This window comes from Salmo salar, chromosome 16, assembly GCF_965601325.2.
Source record: "Salmo salar chromosome 16, fSalSal1, whole genome shotgun sequence".
Lineage (NCBI taxonomy): Eukaryota > Metazoa > Chordata > Actinopteri > Salmoniformes > Salmonidae > Salmo > Salmo salar.
The window spans coordinates 69,415,238-69,435,405 of record NC_138306.1 but is presented as its reverse complement, the minus strand read 5'-3'; the positions used below and the strand labels follow the sequence as shown (position 1 = coordinate 69,435,405).

The following is a 20,168-nucleotide window of genomic DNA, read 5'->3' as shown; positions in this document are numbered from 1 at the left end:
GAGCGACTTACAGTAGTGAATGCATACATTTCATGCATTTTTTTTATATATTTTTTTTGTACTGGCCCCCCGTGGGAATTGAACCCACAACCCTGGCGTTACACACACCATGCTGGTGTTGCAAACACCATGCTCTACCGAACTGAGCCACAGGGAAGACTGTTGCAAAGGGCTTTTCTAATGATCAATTAGCCTTTTAAAATGATAAACTTCAATTAGCTAACACAACATGACATTGGAACACAGGAGTGTTGGATGCTGATAATGGACCTCTGTACGGACCGCCTATGTAGATATTCCATTCAAAATCTGCCATTTCCAGCTACAATAGTCATTTACAACATTAACAATGTCTACACTGTATTTCTGATCAATTTGATGTCATTTTAATGGAAAAAAATAATAATTTGTTTCAAAACAAGAACATTTCTAAGTGACCCCAAACTTTTGAACGGTAGTGTGTGTATATATAAAAACTCAATAATATGAAATATAAACAAGCTCTACCCTTGAACACTCAGAAGTACATTTGAAAAAAAGAGCTATTGACTAAACATAATCCAACTATACTTAATTGCTGTATGTGTAGATACCATAATAATAACAACATACGTCGGGCACATACTTAATCATACATGAGTCGACTTTATTATCTTGCACATTATTTTGTGTCCACACAATTGCTCTGAAAATGCATTTGGCTTTAAGACACCATTTCCTTCTCTTTTACATAGATATTCACCCCCGTTTGTCAGCCTGATAGTTTGGTCTGCAGTTGATAAATGAGTCATTCTCCATAGGAATAGAATCTAGTCACTCTTCCTGTATTTTGTCTTTAACCGTAGCCATGGAAATAGGCTGGATTAAGCAGCGACTGTAGTGCAGTAATGCCACTCTGCCTCTGTCCGTCCACTGCATTCTGCAAGCTCCAGTGATAACCGAGGGAAGTCCTTTTTAAGACATGACCCCGAAGACAGGGTTATGGCGGCAGATGCTCGGCCCGATCTCCTCATAGTCTTTTTTGGTGTGGCACACTTGGTAAAACTCCGGCTGAGGAAAGAGTAGATATGACCGTTATTATTTGTTGGTGTACACTTTTCCTTTCAAGTTTCCTATTTTATATTCTAACCAAGGCTAACAAAGCCTTCAACTGTCTGTCTTTAGCTTTTACATCAGTAGAATATACACTGCTCAAAAAAATAAAGGGAACACTTAAACAACACAATGTAACTCCAAGTCAATCACACTTCTGTGAAATCAAACTGTCCACTTAGGAAGCAACACTGATTGACTATACATTTCACATGCTGTTGTGCAAATGGAATAGACAACAGGGGGAAATTATAGGCAATTAGCAAGACACCCCCAATAAAGGAGTGGTTCTGCAGGTGGGGACCACAGACCACTTCTCAGTTCCTATGCTTCCTGGCTGATGTTTTGGTCACTTTTGAATGCTGGCGGTGCTTTCACTCTAGTGGTAGCATGAGACGGATTCTACAACCCACACAAGTGGCTCAGGTAGTGCAGCTCATCCAGGATGGCACATCAATGCGAGCTGTGGCAAGAAGGTTTGCTGTGTCTGTCAGCGTAGTGTCCAGAGCATGGAGGCGCTACCAGGAGACAGGCCAGTACATCAGGAGACGTGGAGGAGGCCGTAGGAGGGCAACAACCCAGCAGCAGGACCGCTACCTCCGCCTTTGTGCAAGGAGGAGCAGGAGAAGCGCTGCCAGAGCCCTGCAAAATGACATCCAGCAGGCCACAAATGTGCATGTGTCTGCTCAAACGGTCAGAAACAGACTCCATGAGGGTGGTATGAGGGCCCGACGTCCACAGGTGGGGGTTGTGCTTACAGCCCACCACCGTGCAGGACATTTGGCATTTGCCAGAGAACACCAAGATTGGCAAATTCGCCACTGGCGCCCTGTGCTCTTCACAGATGAAAGCAGGTTCACACTGAGCAAGTGACAGATGTGACAGAGTCTGGAGACGCCGTGGAGAACGTTCTGCTGCCTGCAACATCCTCCAGCATGACCGGTTTGGCGGTGGGTCAGTCATGGTGTGGGGTGGCATTTCTTTGGGGGGCCGCACAGCCCTCCATGTGCTCGCCAGAGGTAGCCTGACTGCCATTAGGTACCGAGATGAGATCCTCAGACCCTTTGTGAGACCATATGCTGGTGCGGTTGGCCCTGGGTTCCTCCTTATGCAAGACAATGCTAGACCTCATGTGGCTGGAGTGTGTCAGCAGTTCCTGCAAGAGGAAGGCATTGATGCTATGGACTGGCCCGCCCGTTCCCCAGACCTGAATCCAATTGAGCACATCTGGGACATCATGTCTCGCTCCATCCACCAACGCCACGTTGCACCACAGACTGTCCAGGAGTTGGCGGATGCTTTAGTCCAGGTCTCGGAGGAGATCCCTCAGGAGACCATCCACCACCTCATCAGGAGCATGCCCAGGCGTTGTAGGCAGGTCATACAGGCACGTGGCGGCCCCACACACTACTGAGCCTCATTTTGACTTGTTTTAAGGACATTACATCAAAGTTGGATCAGCCTGTAGTGTGGTTTTCCACTTTAATTTTGAGTGTGACTCCAAATCCAGACCTCCATGGGTTGATAAATTGGATTTCCATTGATTATTTTTGTGTGATTTTCTTGTCAGCACATTCAACTATGTAAAGAAAAAAGTATTTAATAAGATTATTTTTTTCATTCAGATCTAGGATGTGTTGTTTAAGTGTTCCCTTTATTTTTTTGAGCAGTATATATACATCTCTGATAGTAACATGAGTTAACAGACAAAGATCCCTCTAAGTTTTAGAACTCACAGTTGATGCCAACATAGACCCGCCGAACCAAACAGCATATCTCTGCATGTGGTGAGTGATGACTTGCACGTCGATGGGTTTGGGCTGACAAGAAAACATGAAACATGTCATCATTGAGCCAATAACACCAATGATTATGCTGGAAATGCAAAATATGACATCATTTTGAACATTTTAGGAGCCACAACACCCATAAAGCTGTAGCATCCCTATAGAGTACATCAGCTGACTAGGTCAAATGTAAATCGGTTCTCACCTTCAACTTGCCACCGCTCAGTTCCTCACTGAGTTTCAGTCTGCCGTCCACTGTCCTTTTCAGGTCCCTCTGCAGACGACGGCCAAAATCTCTGAACATAGTGGAGCCTCCAGAGAGCACGATGTTCTGCATAGCAACAGACAAGGTAAATAGACACTTGGAACCTCGACATACTCCTGAATAGATCATTAAGAAAGTAGAACACATTTCATCATCATACTTAATCTCCTAACTTCTGGATGGAGACAAGTCTCAGTATCTGGCATAAGTTTATGTTTCAGTAAATCATGAGGACTGCTTTTCTATTGTCAAACACAATGTTCTTGTCGCCCGTCATGTGAATGAAATAAAACAAACTTGAACTCCACAGACGTACCTTATAGAGGGGACGTCTGACGTCAATAGGGCAGTTCTGAATGACCTCATCAACAACCTCTGAGATGGGCTGGGTGAAGTCAGGGTTGGCAAACTGGGGGAGGAGAAAAGCACAACACATACAGTACAACCAATGTTATGATACAATTAGAGCTGAGTGATTAACAGAAATGTCAGTTCAATTATTTGAATTCCACTTTGTTCAGTTTTTTTTCTGTGAGCTCAATGCCGCACATCTCAGTTTCTCTAGAGATAAGAGATCCAGCCTGAACTGTGCAATGTAGTAGGGAGTTGTAGCTTCCAACAGGCCAATATTCTACATAGTTTAGCGCATAAAAACATGGTAATTAGCTACAATGACCATAATCCATTGTGCCTCTACTTGTCCAGTCTGTTTATTTTATGCCTGCTACTGAACAGAGAAGAAAGAGTGGTCGTGAGGTGATATAGAGAGCAGATGTTACTCTGCGGGGTACATCATATGACACCTGCCCGTCAAACATCTCAATCCAAAATCATAGGCATTAATATGGAGTTGGTCCCCCCTTCGCTGCTATAACAGTCTCCACTCTTCTGGGAATGCTTTCCACTAGATGTTGGAACATTGCTGCGGGGACTGGCTTCCATTCAGCCACAAGAGCGTTAGTGAGGTCGGGCACTGATGTTGGGTGATTAGGCCTGGCTCGTAGTCAGCGTTCCAATTCATCGCAAAGGTGTTCAATGGGGTTGAGGTCAGGGCTCTGTGCAGGCCAGTCAAGTTCTTCCACACCAATCTCAACAAAAAAAAAAATCTGTATGCACCTCGCTTTGTGCACGGGGCTATTGTCATGCTGAAACAGGAAAGGGCCTTCCCCAAACTGTTGCCACAAAGTTGGAAGCACAGAATCGTCTAGAATGTCTTTGTATGCTGTAGCATTACGATTTCCCTTCACTGGAACTATGGGGCCTAGCCCGAACCATGAAAAACAGCCCCAGACCTTTGCATTCAGGCAGGTAGCGTTTTCCTGGCATCCGCCAAACACAGATTCGGACTGCCAGATGGTGAAGCGTGATTCATCACTCCAGAGAACAAATTTCCACTGCTCCAGAGTCCAATGGCGGCGAGCTATACACTATTCCAGCTGACGCTTGGCATTGCGCATGGTGATCTTAGGCTTGTGTGCGGTTGCTGGGCTATCAAAACCCATTTCATGAAGCTCCTGAAAAAAACGGTTATTGTGCTGACGTTGCTTCCAGAGGCAGTTTGGAACTCGATAGTGAGTGTTGAAACCGAGGACAGATGATTTTTACGAGCTATGCGCTTCAGCACTTGGCGGTCCCGTTCTGTGAACTTGTGTGGCCTACCACTTCGCGGCTGAGCCGTTGTTGCTCTTAGATGTTTCCACTTCTCAATAACAGCACTTACAGTTGACCGGCACAGCTCTAGCAGGGGGGCAGAAATTTGACAACCTGACTAGTTGGAAAGGTGGCATCCTATGAGGGTGCCACGTTGAAAGTCCCTGAGCTCTGCAGTAAGACCGTTCTACTGCCAATGTTTGTCTATGGAGATGGCATGGCTGTGTGCTCAATTACATGTCAGCAACGGGTGTGGCTGAAATAGCCGAATCCACTCATTTGAAGGGGTGTCCACATATACATATATATATATACATATATATATATATATATATATATATATATATACACACACAAAGGTATCTCTACCTGAATATACATGATCTAAGTGTTTGACAGTTGGAATTCAGCAGTCATAAAAGTATGCCTTATTTACTTTGAAGAACTACAAAATTGTGATTTTGTCAGACAGCATAGGGAGCAGCTCTAAAGTGATGATGACTTGGAATGAAATAATAAAGTAATCAAATAAAACAAATGTAATATACACAACAACTGAAATATTTTATTAATGTAAAGTGACTAAATAAATGGTTATAAGTGATAAGCAGTAATGGGCAGTCACTACCATCATGAGACTTTTATTGTTTTATTCTGTGTTGTTACAGTATTCAACCCACTTAATGCACAATGCATTTCATGTTTCCAAAAAAATATTGAAACCGAAATCTGTGATTTTGGTTAGATTATTAAAACATAAAGCACTAATCGCTCAGCACTAGATACAATACATTACATAACACAAGCACAACAATATATATTGAAAATCAATGGGATCATACCTCTGGGTGGAAGAAGATCTCAGGGCCGAGGAAGCGCTCGTAGCCCACGTCGATGGTAAACTCCTTCTTGCTGATGGAGTTGATGCCCGTGTACTGCTTGATCCACTTAGAGCCATCCGTATCGTACTTGTTGAACTCTTTCACCAGGTCAGGGCAGACATAACTGAACCTTTCCTGGAACACAATATGGAATCATTATCAATTGTAAGTCATAACCAAGCGTACATAAGACACTGGGTAGATGCCAAAGAGTTAACAAGGAGTCATGATCTGTGACTGTACATCTCTAGTCAATGGTGCAGCAATACTGACCTCTGCTGTTGAACCTGAGAAATGCTCACAAATATTACATGTAATAATTCCTTTGGTTTGTGCAGGGAACAAAAAAATGTATAAATGTGCTGGTACCTTGATGGCTTTGGCTGTTTCTAATGACTGCTCTGGTGGGATGCCCACCTCCCGCTCTCTCAGCAGCTGCTGGGTGAAGTAGGTGATGTCTCGACCAGCGATGGGGATGTGCTTTATACAGCTACCGATGACGTAGCCTTCCGCCTGGAAGAAAACAAACACCAATTGACAACAATCTATTATCGCTCATACAGGAATGTAATGTTACCATGTATGTGTTAGCAATAGTATATAGGTAGAATACATCCGAGTAGTGTTCAGTAGGGCACACTGTTCCAAACTTTTGCAGCAGATTAAGAAAATGTGTTCTTGTTGGACAAGTTCAGGAAGTACCTCCCCGTTTCACTTTGTTTCAAAACGTTTGCTACCTACTAAAACATGACCCAGTTCTAGTAAAGACTATATGGAATGTTGATCGAACGAATGTACCCACCACTGGGATGACGTGGGTGACCCCATCACCGCTGTCAATCACCGTCCCCGTCAGGGTCCTCTCACCCAATTGTCTGGAAGTCCATGAGGCTGCCAGCGCCAGGACCGCCTGAGGAGGAAAACACAGACCGTGCCACTTTCCACTAATGATGACAAACCGTATTCGCAAAGAGTCTCAGATCAGGAGTGCTAATCTAGGATCAGTTTAGACTTTTAGATCCCAATCAATACAATTATATATAGTCAGGGGAGATCTGAACCTAGATCAGCACTCCCACTCCTTTTTTGAAAAGGGACCCAGAATTGAGATCCACCCAGAGGTTTCACGGACACCCTCATTTCCTCTGTGAAGTGTGTTGAGAGTTGTGATAATGCACTCAAAATCAAGTTTGACTTGACCCTTGAACATGAAGAGGTGCAGGGAAGAGATTACATAGAACCAACCAAGAACGTAGAGAGGATTTACCTGTACAGCGATGTAAAGACCTGGAACGTTGAAGGACTCAAACATAATCTCTGCTGTGTACTCTCGGTTTTCAGGGGTATTCAGAGGAGGCTCTGTCTGTGGAAAAGAAAAGCACAAATCCCATAGGTCCCTGCTACTAGGTAGCATACTTTCCACACTAACGTGCATGTTAGGATCGTACCAAGAGGAAGTAGTGGTCCTCGGGCTCTGCCCGCAGATACTTGAAGATGACCTGTTCCATGAACCTCTCCATGAGATCCCAGTCATCCACGATCCCATGACGAATGGGCCACTGTTACAAGGGGAACAACCACACACACACACACACAACATAATTTTTTCCATGAGGCTATTCAGTTCTAACAAGTATTCAGCATGACTTTACATTTAAACTTTAAAGGGGCAATAACAAAGCGAACTCCCCGACACTGTTGTTTTCGAGGGGAAAAAAACGGACTAATGGGGCTGAAGAAATTTAACACCTCTAAAATGCATAGAGAGAGATATGGTTGCAAAGACTGACCATCTAACATTGTAGTTTTCACCATGTTTTGTTTACAAACATTGGAGTAAAACAATATTACATTTTCGGTTCTGATGGGATATGCCAGTTGAGCCCAAAAAATATGCCATCAGTCCAAAACCGTATGTATCAACTGCAGACTTCCCCTTTAAGTAGACCTCCATCACTGGAAAATGCAATGTACCTTTGTTGCATAATTTGGTTTGTCTATTGCCTCGTCACCGATGTAAAAGTCCAGATCGTCCACCCCCTTCGTCATCCTGCGCTGGGCTTGGTCTCCAACCTTGGCCGACTCTTTGATGGCAATACCTGAAGTTTAGGAAGATTCGACACAATTAAATCCTTAGTACCAGCCTACATATGGTTAGGACATTGTTGATTGAAACAACATGACTTGAGGGTGCTGATAGTCAATGTTACACAGGTGAGCTGATTAAATCAAGCACAGGGAACGCAAACTGCTGATGCTAAACACAAGAGGAAACTCAATGAGCGGCAGGCTTATTACTTCGATTTGTCTTGTAAAGTCAGTAAACAAAGAGCCACCACTTTTATTAAAGAGATACTGAACGCACTGACTCTGCACGGGTTTTTCGGTTGCTCATTACGAAAAACAAGATTTCAGTCATGAGGGTGTGGTTCAATGTGGCGGTTACTGATGTTTGTCCCCCATGAGACACCGTAGGAATAAAGCCAGTATCACTTTCTCAAAATAGTCAGAATGAATTCAATTAAATTCAAATCAATTCAAAGGGCTTTATTGGCATGGGAAACATATGTTTACATTGCCGAAGCAAGTGAACTAGATAAACAATTAAAAATGAACAGTGAACATTACACTCACAAAAGTTTGAAAGGAATATAGCCATATTATGTCATTTGAAATGTCTATGTACAGTGTTATAACAATGTGCAAATAATTAAAGAACAGAAGGGAAAATAAATAAACAAATATGGGTTGTATTTACAATGGTGTTTGTTCTTCAGTGGTTGCCCTTTTCTTGTGGCAACAGGTCACACATGTTGCTGCTGTGATGGCACACTGTGGTATTTCACCCAATATATATGGGAGTTTATCGAAAGTGAATTTGTTTTCTAATATGGTCATACATTTGGCAGGAGGTTAGGAAGTGCAGCTCAGTTTCCATCTAATTTTGTGGGCAGCGTGCACATAGCCTGGCTTCTCTTGGGAGCCAGGTCTGCCTACAGCGTGCTCACTCAATAGCAAGGCTATGCTCACTGAGTCTCTACATAGTCAAAGCTTTCCTTAAAATTTGGGTGAGTCACAGTGGTCAGGTATTCTGCCACTGTGTACTCCCTGTTTAGGGCCAAATAGCATTCCAGTTTGCTCAGTTCTTTTTGTAATTTCCTTCCAATGTATCAAGTAATTATCGTTTTGTTTCATGATTCGGTTGAGTCCAATTGTGTTGCTGTCCTGGGGCTCTGTGGGGTGTGTTTGTGAACAGAGCCCCAGGACCAGCTTGCTTAGGGGACTCTTCTCTAGGTTAATTTCTCTGTAAGTGGCAGCGTTGTTATGGAAGGTTTGGGAATCCCTTCCTTTTAGGTGGTTGTAGAATAGCTCTTCTCTGGATTTTGATAATTAGCGGGAATCTAATGCTAAATCCCAAATCCCCCCCTTCCATAGTCCCTACATTAGCGCCTTCACGAGTGCCTCCGCCACATACACAAGTGTCTCAAAACTGAGGGAGTAAAAATTAGAGGGTGTAGGGGCTTACTTAGACCCTCTGATAGCCATTTTGACCAAGCCAGCAAGGCTGCATGCTCCAGAGCGAAGTGGTATCCCACACGCAGCGATATGCTTGGAGTTTGCGCAATTTCATACAAAAGAATGGAGAGGCGTGCCTAATTACATGCATTGTTTTAAATCAGATGAAAACTTGTCATGTAACAAATGGAATACCTCCCAAATTAAATTAGGTTTATATCTTGTAAATTGGCGGGGGGGGGGGGGGGGGGATTTGTTATTTGGAATTTCATGTTCGTTTTATTATTTGAATGTGGAACATGAATTGCATCATTCAAGTCACGAGTGTGTCCTAAAGTTGTTGGGTTCATTGATCCCCTTGCCACGCTGAAAGTCTCCCTTGTTGTTGCCAGCAACAAATTACAACGGAACACCTTCTGGGCGAGTTGGTAGGGGCGTTTTTGACGTTTTTGCCGAGGAGCTTTTAGTCGCACAGTTTTACATCTAGCTAAGGTGTTTGGTGCAGTATTTCTCAAGTAAAACATTTTTGTGACGTGTTGTTTTATGTAAACAAAGTCCGATCCTCTGTGCTGCTGGGCAAGTCTGTCTCGCTGTCTGTGCTCTGCCATACGACTGGATATCTATCCCGTGGTAATGGGAATTGTTGAAATCAAAACCAAACCCTTAAGTCATGACGAACTCTTGAACACAAATCTCACAAAACTCTGTTTTGGACAATACTGACCTTATGACCAAATTTAACCTACTTGTGCTTTTTAGTCAATTTTATCACTGGAATAAATGTTTGACTAATATCAATGTCACACATGCCATTTTTCAACAAGATAAGTTATTTTAGGTTTTTAATTACTTTCATAAATGAGGTAAGCTTTATCCAACAACTGAGTACGAACCCATTACACCCCTTTGTTTTGTCTGAATTTACGTGTTTTACGCACCAGCTAAGCTTCTGGGAGAGAGCGATCATTCTCTTTTGATTTGAAAATACATTCGATACAGAACCTTCTAATCAGCAGGTTTTACATGGGTGGAGTTACGGCTTGCCTGGTGACCATCACAAGACGGTAAATAAATTACACCAATAACAGCTATTTTTTCCATCCCCACTCAGACTACTCCCAAACAGTCCTAGCAAAATTATTGCTTGAGAATTATAATATTTTGCTTAAAAGCCATTTCTGTTTCTTTTTAACAATTTTTATGGAAAACTATTACAGTAAGGTACTTAAATTGTACCCAGAAATGATTTGACGTTGATATAAAAACAGCTGCATTGGGCCTTTAACTAACTGCATATAACTAACTGCATAATGTGACTTCATTGACAAAGTTGAGAGATTTACCAAGAGCACTTTGGTTTCCCAGGCCCACACGTACGTAAAATGTATGCACGCATGACTAAGTCGATTTTGATAAGTGTCTGCTAAATGGCATATATATTATTATTATACTGTCGGACGATGAACATTGCTCCTTCAACTACTTCCTTGTAGCCTCTAAATGTTTAGGCCTACTTGTCATCTGTCCAGGCTTCTAAAAGTGCACGTCATCTATCTACTGGCTACTTCAAGTCCACAGGCAGGTGGCCTTGGCAAGCTTGTCCGTTATTCTAGTCAGCAGGGGCACAAGGGGACTTCTGCTATGGAGCCATATCACTCAATATAGGCTGGACTAGCTTCCTTTCAAGCTGTGTCTGCACAGCTTTCAAGTACTGAAAACAAGTGAATAGGCAAAGATGATTGAAAATAGCCAAAAAATGGTTTGGATTTGTCACTGAATAACTAGTCTATGGTCCTCTAACAAGATGGCATTGCCATTTAGCGTCCACTGGATGACTCAATGCTAGAGGAAGGCGGCCAACTTCAAACTTTGTGGTTTTACATTTGTTGAATTAGGCATGCTCGCCTACTTCTTTTGAGCACTCCAATCAGATAAGAAAAACAGGAAGGACCAATACCAAAATGCTTTCAGCAGATTCATTTAACTAATGACCATACAGTATGTCCGCCTTATGAGTTAGCCAAATAATGGACTAAAGGAGCCGAATGTTACTCCTAATAGACCAAGGATTTTCTTTTTAAAGGGTAAATTGGCTCTGGAAGCCAAAACAGACAAATACACCATCTAAACGTGAATCGGTTCTCAATTGCGGTACGGTTCGAGAAACATAAAGCCCTCTACTTTTATATCACGTCAAAATAATTTCACAAATGCAAGATGCACACTCACTGTACACTCTTTTAAACACAGTTGCAGCAGACAGTAATTTTCAGTGACAACACATTTGTGGCATCCATCTTCCGTTGATAACAGAATAAAACTTTGTCGATCCAGGATGGACATTTTACTTTGGCATCACCTTCCATTAAAATAATCACATATAGTTGAAGTCGGAAGTTTACATACACGTAGGTTGGAGTCATTAAAACTAGTTTTTCAACCACTCCACAAATTTCTTGTTAACAAACTATAGTTTTGGCAAGTCGGTTAGGACATCTACTTTATGCATGACAAGTCATTTTCCAACAATTGTTTACAGACAGATTATTTAACTGTATCACAATTCCAGTGGTTTAGAAGTTTACATACACTAAGTTGACTGTGCCTTTAAACAGCTTGGAAAATTCCAGAAAATGATGTGGCTTTAGAAGCCATGACAATTGACGTCATTTGAGTCTATTGGAGGTGTACCTGTGGATGTATTTCAAGGCCTACCTTCCAACTCGGTGCCTCTTTGCTTGACATCATGGGAAAATCTGCCAAGACCTCAGATATAAAATTGTAGACCTCCACAAGTCTGGTTCATCCTTTGGAGCAATTTCCAAATGCCTGACGGTACCACGTTCATCTGTACAAACAATAGTACGCAAGTATAAACACCATGGGACCACGCAGCCATCATACTGCTCAGGAAGGAGACGCATTCTGTCTCCTAGAGATGAACGTACTTTGGTGTGAAAAGTGAAAATCAATCCCAGAACAACAGCAAAGGACCTTGTGAAGATGCTGGAGGAAACAGGTAGAAAGGTATCTATATCCACAGTAAAACGAGTCCTATATTGACATAACCTGAAAGGCCGCTCAGCAAGGAAGAAGCCACTGCTCCAAAACCGCCATAAAAAAAGCCAGACTATGGTTTGCAACTGCACATGGGGACAAAGATCACACTTTTTGGAAAAATGTCCTCTGGTTTGATGAAACAAGAACAGAACTGTTTGGCCATAATGACCATCGTTATGTTTGGAGGAAAAAGGGGGAGGCTTGCAAGCCGAAAAACACCATCCCAACCGTGAAGCACAGGGGTGGCAGCATCATGTTGTAGGGGTGCTTTGCTGCAGGAGGGACTGGTGCACTTCACAAAATAGATTGCATCATGAGGCAGGAAAATTATGTGGATATATTGAAGCAACATCTCAAGACATCAGTCAGGAAGTTAAAGCTTGGTCGCAAATGGGTCTTCCAAATGGACAATGACCCCAAGCATACTTCCAAAGTTGTGGCAAAATGGCTTCAGGACAACAAAGTCAAGGTATTGGAGTGGCCATCACAAAGCCCTGACCTCAATCCTATAGAAAATATGTGGGCAGAACTGAAAAAGCAAGGAGGCCTACAAACCTGACTCAGTTACACCGGCTCTGTCAGGAGGAATGGGCCAAAATTCACCCAACTTATTGTGGGAAGCTTGTGGAAGGCTACTCGAAACATTTGACCTAAGTTAAAAGGCAATGCTATCAAATACTAATTGAGTGTATATAAACTTCTGACACACTGGGAATGTGATGAAAGAAATCAAATCTGAAATAAATCACTCTACTATTATTCTGACATTTCACATTCTTTAAATAAAGTGGTGATCCTAACTGACCTAAGACAGGGAATTTTTACTTGGATTAAGTGTCAGGAATTGTGAAAAACTGAGTTTAAATGTATTTGGCTAAGGTGCATGTAAACTTCCGACTTCAACTGTACATTCTCACATCATACACATTTAAACGAGTCAGTCCATCATGTTGCATACACTAACATAGAGGACATTAATAGATTCACTCACAAACGACCACTGTCTCAACTGCACTAGATAGATAAGTACATATACCGATACAATTTACTTCGCATTTAGTAGTAAAACAGCACAAGGAACGAATGAATGTTTGAACACGTTCTTCTTGGCCAAGGGCATTCTGAAGTGCCGGACAGAGGGAATCCTCTCGAACTGAGGGTGGGAGGGGGTCGCCAACAAAAGCCAGTGCCTTCTTTTTGGTTGCCTTATAGAACAGAATGCTCAAATGTGCCTGTGGTCGACCAATTACTTTGCTGGCTGTGTTGACTATTGTGGTTTGTTTGCTTTTTCTCCTCACTCTCAGATTCCCCAACCAGACTCATATTGAACGTAAGGATGCAGGTGTTTGGAGACACAGATAGCCATTTAGCACTTGTTCTGTCCGTTTTCCATAAACAAGCGCTGTAACATGGACTGATATGAAAGATAAGGTCCTTATGCTTCCAAAATCATACTGCAAGCGATGCGTGTTAATGTTCAGACCGAGCATCGCGGCTCTTAACAAATCTCCTCAGTACAGTCCAATGACTCATGTGTACGTAATGGAAAGGAACTGATTCTCATGATCAAGGGCTACATATGAATGAACATGGTACATTATCATTAGAAGATGACAGCGTTTCCCAAACTCGGTCCTTGGGACCACAGGGGGTGGTTTTTGCCCTAACACTACACAGGTGATTCAAATGATCAAAGCTTGATGATTAGTTGATTATTTGAATCAGCTGTTTAGTGCTAGGGCGAAAAACAAAATGTGCACCGAGTTTGGGGAACCGCTGATGTATGATACAGAAATACTTACATGAAGGAACAATAAACTGTGGCTCTGTGTTTCCAGCATATCCAATCTTTGTGTACCTACAACAAAAGCATTGCATGAGAAAGTTCAGTGGGTTATATAGATTCTAATGATGCATGATCTAAAGCAGTGGTTCACAACCTGGGGGTACTTGGCCATCCACAGGGGGGTACTTGAGAAGCCTCGTGAGACCATAGGCCTACTGGTAAAATGCACATAAGGGGTACTCAGTCCGAGCAGTGAAAATTCAGTTGGTGGTACAGTAACCGAAAAAGGTTACAAACCACTAATCTAAAAGGTGGCATGACTGTCTGTGGACTAGGCCAGTTATACGCTTCCATAAATTGAAACAGTTACGTAGACTCCTGTAACAGGTTAAAGTCAATGCATACCACTAATGTAACGTCTAACGAGTGGGGAACCCTGATGGAAATTAGCTACTAGCAAGCTATCTTCTAATGCCTAAAATGGTTAACTAGCTATCTTGCTGGGTGGATTAAACGAAATTAAGCAAATTAAGGTTGTTGCTGACTAGCTAGCTATCTTGATTGGTTTACCTTGCACGCCCAACATTTCTGCCCTGTCTGGGTGCATCTAGCTAAAGCCAATCAATCAGTTAGCTAGTTATTAGCATTAACACTTGGTACGTACCCTGTGCCACAGTCAACTACACAAGCCGGTAGACGTCCAGCCATGTTTCCTTAAATATCTACCGCAGACTGCAATAATGAATTGCTGCTTTATTCCAGTGGGTCTTATAAAAAGGAAAGTCGTTTGTTTTGGGTAGAGGGATAACCATTTATTTAGCTAGCTAGTTTAGAGGCGGAACCCTGAACCCGCAGAGTGAAGTTACTTCCGCAATCACCTGATGCGGAAGTTGAAAGCGGCTGACGCGACGCTGATCATAACGTTTGTTAAAGCATTTCTAATATCGCACCTTATCAGAAGGGGAGGTGAATGTACACTTTCTAATTGAAATGTAAACATATTAAACAATTATTCTCTATAATGTACCGGTAGTTTGTATAGTAGCAGCAGAATACCCGTGTTCAGTCAATTCACGGACAGGATTCTGTGACGATTGATATGAGTGCAGTAGACTATCTGAATATAATATCTTCTTTGAACATTGCATGACGCTATAGACACCAATGACATTAAAATGCATTGTATCAATGCGTTAGGTTGACCTTTTGGGTGAACATGAAAACCAAGATCTGTTCTCTCTATCCTAGAAGTAAACTGCATTAGTGATCAGTTTCACCCAAGACCATCTCAAAAGTTTCCATCATTTTCAGAGACCGAGTTAAAATCAGTTTCAAGTTGGATATTCGACAATAGCTTTCAAACCACTTGAGCCACAGATTCCAAATAAGTGTCATGATGTTGGAAAAATTGTGACCGTGACATGTGGGTACGTTTCATCAAGTTGACATTCAGTGATCCGTGCCCAGTGGGAACCTAGGCTTCTTCCGTCCGTTTTATGGTTCCGCAGCAAAACAATGGGCATGGATGGTACTACCCACATCAGATATAGGCCTCCCTCCCCAGACAAGCTGGAGATACCTCTCCCCACTTCATAGGGCATGAGCCAGATCCATGCAATGCCAATGAGTTTAGTCTCTGCCTCAAGTCTAGTGAGCGTAGAGGAGACCTCCCCACCTACAATGTGTGGGGCCGGCAAGCACCGTAGCTAGGGAGATCTACGAGAAGGGCCCGGCGCGCGTCCAGAGTTGCCGGACCCAACCCCCAACCGGCCCGCGGACAGACAGCACCCCGACAAAACCCCGCATGCAGCCCTTTGCGAGACCACGCACAAGAGACCACGAGATGGGCCGCACAATGACCTTCCAATGGTGGCAAGAGGAGGGCGGTGGAGCGACTGCTCCCCCAGCGGCGGCTCGAGCCCCACTTCGCACCCCAGCCAGACCGACCCAGCCCTTAGAGCCAATCCTTATCCCGAAGTTACAGATCTTTTTTGCCAACTTTCCTTACCTACATTGTTATAACATGCCAGAGGCTGTTCACCTTGGAGATCTGCTGCGGATATGGGTACGGCCCGGCATGAGATTTACACCCTCTCTCCCGGATTTTCAAGGTCCAGGGAGAGCTCACCAGATGTTGCCAAAACCGCAATGCTTTCCAGGGCTTGGGCCCCTCTCTTGGGGCGAACCCATTCCAGGGCGCACTGCCCTTTACAAAGAAAAGAGAACTCTCCCTGGGGCTCCCGTCAGCTTCTCCGGAATCGGTTGCTCACAGTGCCCGTCTCCGCCAGTCCGTGCACATTCTGAAAGTAGTTTGAGGTCAGTAGGTCACATTACCAAGGAGATATTGAAATGATAAAGTTTGAAAAATGTATGCAAAATTGTGTGAGATGAAAATGGACAAACTAAAGGGTGTGCAAGATAGAAGGGTAGTCAGTAGACTTTCTGAACCTTGTTTGAAGTCAGTAGGTCACATGACCAAGGACCTATTGAAATTTTGAAAAATGTATCTAAAATCGTGTGAGATGAAAATGGACAAACAAAAGGGTGTGCAATATGTTGGCCCACAATTGTACATTCTGAACCTTGTTTGAGTCCAGTAGGTCATATGACCAGGGAGCTATTGAAATTAGAATGTTTAAACATTTTATGTAAAAATGTGTGAGATGAAAATGGACAAACTAAAGGGTGTGCAATATAGTAGGGTAGTCATTGGACATTCTCAACCTTGTTTGAATTCAGTAGGTCACATGACCAAGGAGCTATTGAAATTTTACATTTTGAAAAATTCATATAAAATTGTGTGAGATGAAAATGGACAAACTAAAGGGTGTGCAATGTGTAGTGTCACAGGTGTCGAAATGTAGAGACCAAGGCGCAGCGGGTTGCGTGCTCATAATTATATTTATTATAGCGAACATGGAAAAACAACAAACAAAGAACGACAGCTAACAGATTTGCAGGCTATAACTACAAGCAGTGCAAATACAACTACCCACAAAATAACCAAACCAAACACACACCTCTATATAGGACTCTCAATCAGAGGCAACTAGAAACACCTGCCTCCAATTGAGAGTCCAACACCCAATCCTAAACATAGAAAACTAAACTAGACAGACCATAGAAATGCATACACAACACAAACCCTCTGCCACGCCCTGACCAAAACTAATACAATTACTCCCTCTGCTGGTCAGGACGTGACATGTAGGGCCACTGAGTGCACCGTCGTGGCCAAAAGTTTTGAGAATGACACAAATATTAATTTTCACAAAGTCTGCTGCCTCCGTTTGTATGATGGCAATTTGCATATACTCCAGAATGTTATGACGAGTGATCAGATGAATTGCAATTAATTGCAAAGTCCCTATTTGCCATGCAAATGAACTGAATCCCCCCAAAAAACATTTCCACTGCATTTCAGCCCCGCCACAAAAGGACCAGCTGACATCATGTCAGTGATTCTCTCGTTAACACAGGTGTGAGTGTTGACGGGGACAAGGCTGGAGATCACTCTGTCATGCTGATTGAGTTCAAATAACAGACTGGAAGCTTCAAAAGGAGGGTGGTGCTTGGAATCATTGTTCTTCCTCTGTCAACCATGGTTACCTGCAAGGAAACACATGCTGTCATCATTGCTTTGCACAAAAAGAGCTTCACAGGCAAGGATATTGCTGCCAGTAAAATTGCACCTAAATCAACCATTTATCAGATCATCAAGAACTTCAAGGAGAGCGGTTCAATTGTTGTGAAGAAGGCTTCACGGCGCCCAAGAAAGCCCAGCAAGCTCCAGGACGTTTCCTAAAGTTGATTCAGCCGCAGGATCGGGGCACCACCAGTACAGAGCTTGCTCAGGAATGGCAGCAGGCAGGTGTGAGTGCATCTGCACGCACAGTGAGGCGAAGACTTTTGGAGGATGGCCTGGTGTCAAGAAGGGCAGCAAAGAAGCAACTTCTCTCCAGGAAAAACATCAGGGACAGACTGATATTCTGCAAAAGGTACAGGGATTGGACTGCTGCGGACTAGGATAAAGTTTTTTTTCTCTGATGAATCCCCTTTCCGATTGATTGGGGCATCTGGAAAAAAGCTTGTCCGGAGAAGACAAGGTGAGTGCTACCATCAGTCCTGTGTCATGCCAACAGTAAAGCATCCTGAGACCAATCATGTGTGGGGTTGCTTCTCAGCCAAGGGAGTGGGCTCACTCACCATTTTGCCTAAGAACACAGCCATGAATAAAGAATGATACCAACACATCCTCCGAGAGCAACTTCTCCCAACCATCCAGGAACAGTTTGGTGACGGACAATGCCTTTTCAGGCATGATGGAGCACCTTGCCATAAGGCAAAAGTGATAACTAAGTGGCTAGGGGGAAAAAACATCGATATTTTGGGTCCATGGCCAGGAAACTCCCCAGACCTTAATCCCATTGAGAACTTGTGGCCAATCCTCAAGAGGCGGGTGGACAAACAAAACCCCACAAATTCTGACAAACTCCAAGCATTGATTACGCAAGAATGGGCTGACATCAGTCAGGATGTGGCCCAGAAGTTAATTGACAGCATGCCAGCGCGGATTGCAGTGGTCTTGAAAAAGAAGGGTCAACACTGCAAATATCTACTCTTTGCATCAACTTCATGTAATTGTCAATAAAAGCCTTTGACACTTATGAAATGCTTGTAATTATACTTCAGTATTCCATAGTAACATCTAACAAAAATATCTAAAGACACTGAAGCAGCAAACTTTGTGGAAATTAATATTTGTGTCATTCTCAAAACTTTTGGCCACGACTATACATTCTGAACCTTGTTTGAAGTCAGTAGGTCACATGACCAAAGAACTGTTGAAATTCAAAAATGTTAATAAATTCTTTAAAATTGTGTGAAATTTAAATCGACAAAAAAGAAAGTGTGTGCAATGTGTGTCTATGCCATCAGGTTAGATAGAATCAGTTTTGAACGTTTTAGGAGTAGTGGTTAAAGAGTTATTGAAATGTAAAAAATTGGATTTGTCACTATGTTTACTGCAGCCCCCACAAAAACCATCTCCACCGATCTGCTCTGTTTAAAGATGATATCATTGAATTACCTCCCATCAACCAGCCAAGGAGGATTGTATTCCCTTCCACCATGACCACATTGAATGGAAGGCCACTGATAAAGAAGATGTATTAGCCGAGAGAGCTCTGGGGCTTAGAGTTGGATCCATCATGGAGGACCATCTAGCAGCTACACTAGATCCAATCCTTGAGCTTTATAGAACATTGCCTTATTTCTCTCCAGGAAGAGTCATCCATCGCTCACGTCGGTGGTCCCTCACTCCCTGTATCCTCCCAAAGCCCTCAGCTTTCTCTTCTTGTCCAAATGGTCCTCTCCAGTCTCCAGTCAGTTGGAGAAACCATTCCTTTACTGTGTCGACATTAGGATGGGATCAGGAAAAGCTGACAAATAAATACAGTTTAGCTGAGAAACCTTTCAAAGGTACATTTGATTCCAGTCCTTATTTAATATTAAATGTACAGTGTACAGTGTATGTACTGTCTTTGAAGGGCTGCTATAAGAAAGAGGATGCATACAGTAAATTGTTATTATAGTTTGGGGAAAATTGCTATTTGCTATATTGCTATTTCACCAGTAGGTGGCAATGTGCATTTGACAGTACAATGCACGGTCAGTGCCTAGAGAAAGAACACCCCCTGTTTTCACATACGTTTTTGTGGGATTGAAATAGACTTTAATTGTACTTTTTTTTTTACATTGATCTACACAAAATACTCTATGTGAAAGTGAAAATATGTATGTATATATATATATACACACATATATATATATATATATATATATCTATATTTTTTTTTACAAATGAATAAAAATTAAATAACTAAAATATAGTCGTTGCATAAGTATTTGCCCCATTTGTTTAGGCAAGCCTAAGTTATTTCAGAAGTAAATTTGGCTTAAGAAATCACATAATATGTTTTCTTAACTCACCAGGTATGTGCCCGGGTAGGACGCCAGGTGGCGCCCCTAAAGGGGGGAGGGGTCCTGTCACACCCTGATCTGTTTCACCTGTCTTGTGCTTGTCTCCACCCCCCACTAAGTGTTTCCTATTCTTCCCCATTATCCCCTGT

General features: G+C 42.7%; 1 protein-coding gene across 1 annotated transcript; it reads right to left on the bottom strand.

The window, feature by feature from the left end:
* Positions 1-625: 625 nt before the first annotated feature.
* On the bottom strand, positions 626-14,908 carry LOC106574434 (actin-related protein 3). Its single transcript, XM_014150321.3, has 12 exons — positions 14,702-14,908; positions 14,054-14,109; positions 7,650-7,774; positions 7,124-7,234; positions 6,943-7,038; positions 6,478-6,585; positions 6,045-6,188; positions 5,637-5,810; positions 3,461-3,553; positions 3,085-3,210; positions 2,829-2,912; positions 626-1,050 (listed from the first exon to the last, which is right to left on the bottom strand). Exons 1-12 carry the CDS (start codon positions 14,743-14,745, stop codon positions 955-957), a joined length of 1,257 nt encoding a protein of 418 aa, XP_014005796.1. The 5' UTR covers positions 14,746-14,908; the 3' UTR covers positions 626-954.
* Between the last annotated feature and the right edge of the window lie 5,260 nt (positions 14,909-20,168).

What these genes read in the sequence shown, in the direction of transcription:
- LOC106574434 (XM_014150321.3), bottom strand. Translation starts at nt 14,745, where the DNA reads ATGGCTGGACGTCTACCGGCTTGTGTAGTTGACTGTGGCACAGG. An exon ending in ACAGTTTATTGTTCCTTCAT is followed by an intron (nt 7,775 to 14,053) that starts GTAAGTATTTCT and finishes CCTAAACTTCAG; the next exon opens with GTATTGCCATCAAAGAGTCG. An exon ending in AGGACCACTACTTCCTCTTG is followed by an intron (nt 7,039 to 7,123) that starts GTACGATCCTAA and finishes TCTTTTCCACAG; the next exon opens with ACAGAGCCTCCTCTGAATAC.